Source organism: Myotis myotis, unplaced genomic scaffold, assembly GCF_014108235.1.
Source record: "Myotis myotis isolate mMyoMyo1 unplaced genomic scaffold, mMyoMyo1.p scaffold_m19_p_6, whole genome shotgun sequence".
Lineage (NCBI taxonomy): Eukaryota > Metazoa > Chordata > Mammalia > Chiroptera > Vespertilionidae > Myotis > Myotis myotis.
In genome coordinates this window covers 73,434,707-73,443,016 of record NW_023416368.1, presented here as the reverse complement: position 1 = coordinate 73,443,016, position 8,310 = coordinate 73,434,707, and the positions used below count along the sequence as shown (strand labels likewise).

Genomic DNA, 8,310 nt, shown 5'->3' with positions numbered 1-8,310 from the left:
CATGGTATTATTCTACAAAGTTTTATTAATAATTTTTGATGCTTTATAACAGTATATTGTGCATTTATCCCAAACAAATTTACAAATGAATTTGAATGCTTTACATGAAGGGATTTATTCCTTTCCACTGTGTGGAGGGCCTCCTGGGGAAGGCACTTAAGCATTCTGTATTGACCTATCTTGACTTTTTTTGCCAAGAGGAATCCAATTGCCTACAGCTGTTACCTTAGCTCTCCGTTCAAGCTGGCATCATGAAAAGCTGGTACCATGGATCTGTCTCTGGCCCAATGGCGTAAGCTGGGCCCTCTCTGGAGGAGAAACCTGGGTTCCCTATGATCAATGCCGGGGCCCCGCCAGCAGGCGAGGGGATCCAAAGGCAGTTGCTGGGTATGGAGGCCAGAGGGACATAGGCTATCAAGGAGACAGAACTGAACCTCACATCACCCTACTTGGCCCAGAGATAGCTGGTAGTCAACGACGGGTAAGATCCCACAGGGTGGGACGACCTAAGACAGGCACAGCTGGGGGCCAGTAGGAGAAAACTTGGGGTGCAACAAAGGTGGGGCACAGATCCTCACCCCCCCCAATGGTGCACGGGCTTGAACACTCGCCCCTTCTGAGGAAGGTCTCCTGTCCCCATGGCTGCTTCTTGCTTCCCATGCCCAGCCCAGATCAGGAACCAAATAACAGAAGAGATTTGGTCCAGCTGAAATCAGTACCCAGAAAAACGGAGGCTTGGCTAACAGACCCTATGTCTAAATCTAGCCTAACAACAGGAATGCTCAGAGCCTTCACAAGGATGTAAAGTGATCCTTTTCATTAATATTTACAGTGTAAATCAAGATTATTGTTAAAATATTAAATTTGACAGCAAAATAGTTTTCAAATTAATTAAATTTGGCTAATTTGAAATAAGTAATTATTCAAGAAATATTAACAAAAATTTTCATTTCATGGTAAAATTGCTTAACATGCAATGAACCTAAAGCAGTCATATTTTTGTGCAGAAAAAATAAAAATTTAAAGTTATCTAGACTGCATTAAAAAATTTTCCATAAGCCTCCTAATTAAATCAAAAAAGGGGGATAGTGGAAGAATACCATGTAAGGAAATAGATCCTTTAACTAAATTACATTTAGAGAAAAAAATTTTTCGTTTATAATGCTAACAGCAAGACACCCATGAAAAACATATGTGGTGTCAAAATAAGCCAAAGGAAAATCATTTGGGCAAATATAAAAAGGATTCCCCAAGTAAAATTTCAATTATTAACCTTTGGTCGAGAATATGTTTGTATACTTTCAGAGAACAACTCCAAGACCATGTGGATTCCTGCAACAAGGGATCCCGGAGAGAAACTGCCCAGATTGCTCCAGCCACAAAGACAGGAGAGACAGTTCAGAGATGGAGATGGTGAAGACGCCTTGCCATGCTAGCAGTCAGCAGCTGTGCGTCGCTGCAGGTTGCCCAGGACCAGACCAGAAAGGACCGGACCTGCATTTTCCACCATCCAGAACCAACATTTCATTGCTGGCATGTACACATGAACTTTTGGACATTGAAACATGGACTCAGAGCTTTTGGACATTGAAATTGGGACTTGATTATTTTTTAAAGAAAAAATAAGGGGGAGATGTGGGAAACTGTTTATTGCCTTCACTATCTGATAAGCATAGACAGAGCACTCCCCGGAACCCCCCCCCGAAGGCTGTGTGCCTTTGAAGCCCTCCCAAAGGTCAGAGCTAGGCGCCACCTCTGTTTGTCCAGACAGTGATAGCTGAAACTACTCCCCCATTTATTATTATGTAAATCCTTGCTGATGGGCTAGTCTGCCTGTTGCAGGGGGTCACCTGCCTAGGGCTATGCTATGGGGGCATCCCAGATCAATAAAAGCTTGGTGAGGCCTGAGCACGAGAAGTCAAGTCCTTAGGGACTTGCCGCCTGGTCCCCCAATATTGCAAAATTATCTCGTGTCTTTTTCTCTCATTTGCTGTGCGGCTCCTCTTTCAGATACCGAACCCTACTCCACGCGAGCCGTGGAAGAAAACACTCAATATAAGTCTTTGTTTTACTATGGTTGCAAATATCAAAAAATTTGTATATGTGACACGGCACCAGAGTTAAGTTAGGGTTTTTCAAAATGCTGACACACCGAGCTCAAAAGGTTCCCCATCACTGCGAGTCTATGAGGACACTCCACACAAGCACTGCCTTCATCAGCAGGCTCTGGGCGCCATCTGCAAATGTTACTGCAACCTCTAACGTTCTGGACAAAGAACTGTCCCTGTCCCCCTCTGGGTACCAGGCTTGCTAGGAGTGTGCAGTCACCAATGCCACGGATCAAAGGCAAAAACCTGGCGAGGCGGGTGTACCAGAGGGGGCTCCAGCCACCGGCGGGCAGGGTTCTGCATCTCCTGCAGAGAGCAGAGAGCCAGGTTCTGCAGTGGCCCCAGGATGCAGGTCAGCTCGGGGAACAAGGGGCATGGCAAGATGCCAGGCAGAGGGCTCAGATGGCAGCCCTGAGGCGGGGGTTGAGGGGCGATGCCACCTCAGTGGAGGGGTGCCGCCCTGTTGGGTGCCCCACTGACTGACATGATTTAGAGAAGCTTCTGGCACTGGCCTGGGCGGCCTTTGCACTTCAGAGGTGGCGATTTTTACTACCTGCTCTAGAGAAGGAGGTCTGGGGAGAGGGCAGTAAAGAATGGGGGTGGGGGTGGGGGAGAGGAAAGAATGTGGAGGTGGGGCGATGAAGAGGTGCTTGAGAATGAGGCTCAGAGGCCTGATGGGACGTTTATTCTGTTTGCCCTGTGACTGCCCCTTAGGAAGGGCAGAGAGCATGGCTGTGAGGGCTCCCTGCACTCTGAGTCCAGTTCTGCAGCCAACTGGAATTGGCCTCAGTTTCCTGGTCTGTAAAATGGATTAAGCGTGTCCCAGTGCCTTGGCTGAGGTTGGAGGGCCAATGGAGATACTATATCAAGAAAATGAAGGAAGAAGTGAGAAAGAAAAGGAAGGACAAGCAACAGAAAAGAAAGATTGGAAGGAACCTGTAAACCTATTGTCGCTTAAAAAGGGAATATAGTCAATAGTCAATAGTGTTGTAATGAAAGTATGATGCCAGGTGGGTACTGGAAATATCAGGGAACACTTTGTAAAATATATGATTGTCTAACCACTATTCTGTAACTAATATAAAACATGAAACTAATACAAAATAACATTGGATGTAAAGAAATGAAAATAGGAGTGAAATCTTTATAAATATCAAAGCTTAAGTAGAGGCTGTAAAGGAAGGAAGGGGGAGAATAAAAATAGTGTTTTTCATTTTACCACTTTATTGTCTTTTCAGTACATGAAAAAGACAATTGTCTTTATATGGTGCTTTTATACTTTTCTAAGTCATTATCTCATTTGATGTTCAGAGCAACTTAAAGACAAGATAATTATTCCCATCCCTATTAAAAGAAAGGAAATCTTGGTGTCTGGCCCCAATGATTCAGTCATCAAGCCCATATTGTAATGCAGAGTTAGTGAAATTTTCTGTGAAGGATCATATCTATACTAATAAAAGCCTTAGGAGCATTCAGGCCAGCAGGGGACGGCAGTTGGGGGCAATTAGGCTGTCAGGGGAGCAGCGTGGTCAGCGTGCTCCCATGACCACCCAACCTCCCGTGGTCCCTCTCCCCAATCGGCCCTGAGGGCCCTGAACAGGGCTGGCAGGCCAATCTCCCTTGATCCCTCTTCCCTGGCCACTGGCCCCAATCGTCCTATCCCCCGCACCAGCCACCAACCTCCCCAGTCCCTCCTGCCTTCCTACCAGCCGGCCTTGATCACCCCCATAGGGACTGGGCAAGATGGCCCTGATCGGCTCTGATTGCTGGCTTGGCCAAGGGACTCCACCTGTACACAAATTAGGGCACTGGGTCTCTAGTAATTAATAAGTGATAATAAATAAACTTTTGCGGACTGAAAACTGTAATCCTACTTTTGTGCACTCCTGTATTGTATGTAGTAATAATGTGCAGACTGAAAGTTACTATCATTGTGAAGGTGAGAGCAGCTAATGAGGCAAGACTGGCATGAGTAGTTACCAAACATTTTCCCAGGTTTCCAGGCTCCCTCCAGTTGCCAACTATTGCCAGAACTAATCATGAGAGGACTGGCAAGGAAGACATTTAATTTGTATGTTTGCATTTTCTGTGTGACAAAGAGTACGAGAGGCAAGGATTGTAAGGATTTGAGACACAATAAAAAACACACAAACACACAATATCCATTGGCTGTACCTTTGGTCAGGAAACACAAAGAGATTAGTAGCACGAACAATTGAACACTAACACTATTTAAAATAATGTAAAACATCAATATTCTAGGAATTAGGATACTTTAATAATTGTTTAATGGCCAGTGTTTTAAGATCTGACATAATAAAAATTCGCAGCAAATAGCTCAATGGTCTGTGGCACATTCTGTAACATTTCTACAGCCAGGAGAATAAAACTTAGTACATGGGAAAATGGATACGATTTGGTTTCTTTATTGAAATTGTAAATTGTTGCTTTTCTTTTTAAAATGCAGTAGAACGTTTTGCTGCTCTTCTTTAGATGGAATTGCAATGCCTTGCTCTTTTTCCCTAGGTAAAGTCTTGACATTATGTTCTTCTTACTCAGCTGAAGGTGACACGTTCTGCTCTTCACTCTTATCTTTTCTTCTTCGTGTCAGAAAACACAAAACTAACAAGCATAATAAAAGGATAAAAGGAATCAACCAAAGTAGTTGCAGGTAATTGATTTTTTGCCTAATTGTTTTCCGTGGGGGAGGCCCACTATCTATACTACCTCCACTGCCTTCTTTCAGGCAAAAAGGAGGATCCCACTCATAGTTGCAATGGCAGTGCTGTCTGTTGTTGCAGACTCCTTTCATACTGCACGTCTCAGGTGAGCAATAATTTACCAGAAGTGACCTATGAACACACTTCCTTGTGATGCAGACATGTTCTGCCCCACACTCTGTCCCATCTTTCACATCACCAATGTCAGGTATGGTCATCCCGAAGTGGTAGTCGGTACCCCAGCAGGTGGCGCCATTCAACTGAGTCCAATGCACAGTAGAATGATTTCTCAGAAGGGGAAGTTCTGTCACGTTTTCACACTGAATCCTCCCACACAAGGTATCTGAGATGTCACATTTTACATATCTAGACTGCTTGAAACCACAGTTCCCAAAACGGTCACCTTGAGTGTTAATTTCTGTGTAGCAACGCTGATTGGCACTCTTGGTCATTTTTCCAAAAATATTCCTACACTGCTCTTCACGGTTATTGCATCTCTTTTCATAGCAGTAGCCACCGCCCTTGCATGGGATCCCATTCTGCAAGTACACGTCCTCTGGACAATGGTAGGATGTCCCATTACACCACTCTGGGAGATCACAGTCATTTTCCTCTTGTCTACAAACTTCGCCTGTTGGCAGGATCTGACAGTCTTTGCAACAAAGCCCAAAAGCACAAGCAGCCCCAGCGCTGAGAGTGCAGTTGGACTCACAGCAGGGATCTTTCATACACAAATGTAAAGCACCACAGTCACACTCTTCTCCTTCTTCAACCACACTGTTCCCACACCGTGCAAGTGTGAAGATGTTTCCTGTAATTGATGAAATGTACAAACAATTTTTCCTTGCTAAGGTGTCCATCATGTCCATGAAGTCAGCATAGCTGCAGTTGCTGAATCTAGTTGCACTGTCTTTTTCTGGAAACATTATGCAGGTTTTATGTCCACATGTACAAGTTGGTCCATCATGATCCATACCCAAATTATGACCAATCTCATGTGACACAATGTATGCCAAATCATACACGTCATCGCTCATGAAACTATCAACTCCACAACTAGCATGGCTTTTACATACGCTTTTAAGATAGGCTAAGCCAACACTAATACCATAATCACGCTTTACAAAAAGATGTGCAACATCATGGGGAATGCGATCACTGAAGCCAGTTCTCTTCCATATGCAAAATCCCTCCAGGAGAACCAATATGGTATCCATTGGAACTGGATTTTTTTCAGTCCAGACCTCAATTCCCATTAAAACCACATCAACATCCAGTGAACTCAAAAAGTTATCTATTGCATTGACTACAAGTAATACTTCATACTGCACAGCTGTGGTGTTACTTCGGTGATGAAGATAGCGATAGTGGTCCACCACCACTGCTAGTTCAAGAAGCCGCCTGTGAGTCCACCAGCCTTCATACCCACTCTGCATCAAAGTGAAATTAGCACTCTCCTGAAAGTTCAATTGTCTTGCTATTTCTTCATCTGTTAATCCACATTTCATGGATGGCAATTGTGTCTCTTCACTCTTTATTCTATATAAGAGATGTTCAAATGTGGTAGAAAGTCTCTTGGGCTCTATTTCATAAACAATGTCATTTGTCTGTAATATGCCCTGTAAACCTCCCAAACAGGTACTGATGGCAACCAGGGATTCTGGGTCTCCCTCCACATAACCATGATAGTAGCAGGCATTCTGGATAAAAGGCCGTTCCTCAAGGAGAGCGCCCTGGTCCGAGTAGGTAACCACTCGGAAGTGTCTGGATAGAAAATGCCTGTTGACCTTCATGTGGACAATGTGTCTCTGGCCCCCAAAATGCATTCTGTAAGAGAGCCAGTTTCCAATCTTCATGCCAATGCCAGTGCCTGTTACCTTCAAGGGAATCACCACTTCTGGGGGACCATTGCGTTGGGAGAGCACAACCTGGAACCATCCATATGGGAACAGAATCACCCCCAGCCAGAGTGGCAGGAGAGTGTTCCTCATACACACCAGGGCCTCACTCACTGCCATTATGGAGCCACCATACACAGCCATTGGTGAGAGCAAAATAGGATGTGCAGGAAGCATCACTGTTCCCTCTGAGCTGGGTATTCACCCTTGACTTTGAATCTGTTCTCTGGCAGGCTCATACCATCAGAGTAGCACACTGGAAGAGAAAATAAAGAGTAAAGACAGGGTTGGAGGAAGGCCAATGTGGAGGAGGAAGAGAAACATAAGAGTTAATATGGATTAGTGTTTGGCTAAAGACATGACTCAGAATACTGCATGCAGTTGCCCTTAAGAAATTTTAAGGCAACCTGGATCATGTGGCTAAGTTGGTTGAGTGTCATCCCATATACCAAGAGGACAACTGGTTCAATGTCTGGGTTGTGGGTTCAATCCTCAGTAGGGGTGTGCATGAGGTAGCTGATCAATATTTCTCTCATTGTTATTTCTTTCTCTCTCATTTTCCCTTCCTCTTTCTCTAAAGTTCAATGAAAACATTTTAAAGAAGGAGAAATGCAAGGCAGTGTGTGACCATATAAAAACATGATGATTGGTCATAGACTGACACCTTTTGAACCTAGATGAATGGTACATAGGTTTTAATGATACTGTTGTTAACTTCATGAACATGAGTGAAGATTTTCACAATAAATATATAAAACAAATGGACTTATTGGAAAGGTGAACATATATCATGTTTGAGAATGAATCCCTATTTATATTTATTGACTTGATATAAATATTAATATATAGACTTTCTTTTCAATTTTTTATTTTATTATTTTTTAAAATATTATTTTTTATTTTTCAATTACAGTTGACATACAATATTATATATTGTTGTTAGGAGTATACCTAGTGAATAGACCTTATATAACTTACTAAGTTGTTATCCCAATGAATCACTGACCTATCTAATAAAATACCTGCATAGTTATTAGAATATTATTAACTGTAATCACCCTGCTGTACTTTACATTTCCATAACTGTTCTGTTACTACCAATTGTACTTCTTAATTCCTTCACCATTTTTTACCATCCCCCCCCAATCCTCCTCCCACCTGGCAACCATGAAAATATTCTCTGTATGTATGAGTTTGTTTCTGTTCTGCTTCTTCCGTAATTTTCTTCTTTATTTAAAATTTTATTTTCTTGTTTAAAATATTCAAATAGTGGTACATATGCCTCTGTTTTTCCCCATTGACTTCTCCTACCCACTGGCATGTGCCCTTACCTCCCCCGCCCACCTCCCCAGTGTCTTGTACCTTTAAATCAATGAGTGAGATCATGTAGTATTTTTTTTTTTTACCTCCTGGATTATTTCACTTAGCATAATGTTCTCCAGTTCCATCCATGCTGCTACAAATGGTAAGAATTCCTTCTTTTTTATAGCAGCATAGTATTCCATTGTGTAGATGTACCATAGTTCTTTAATCCACTCACCTGCTGCAGTGCAGATCTTTTATCTTGATGTAATACCATTTGTT

At 42.9% G+C, this 8,310-nt stretch overlaps 1 protein-coding gene across 1 annotated transcript; it reads right to left on the bottom strand.

The window, feature by feature from the left end:
- Window positions 1-4,659: 4,659 nt before the first annotated feature.
- On the bottom strand, window positions 4,660-6,870 carry LOC118658099 (disintegrin and metalloproteinase domain-containing protein 20-like). The gene has a single exon (XM_036313072.1). It carries the CDS (start codon window positions 6,868-6,870, stop codon window positions 4,660-4,662), a length of 2,211 nt encoding a protein of 736 aa, XP_036168965.1.
- Window positions 6,871-8,310: the final 1,440 nt, after the last annotated feature.

What these genes read in the sequence shown, in the direction of transcription:
- LOC118658099 (XM_036313072.1), bottom strand. Translation starts at nt 6,870, where the DNA reads ATGGCTGTGTATGGTGGCTCCATAATGGCAGTGAGTGAGGCCCTGGTG.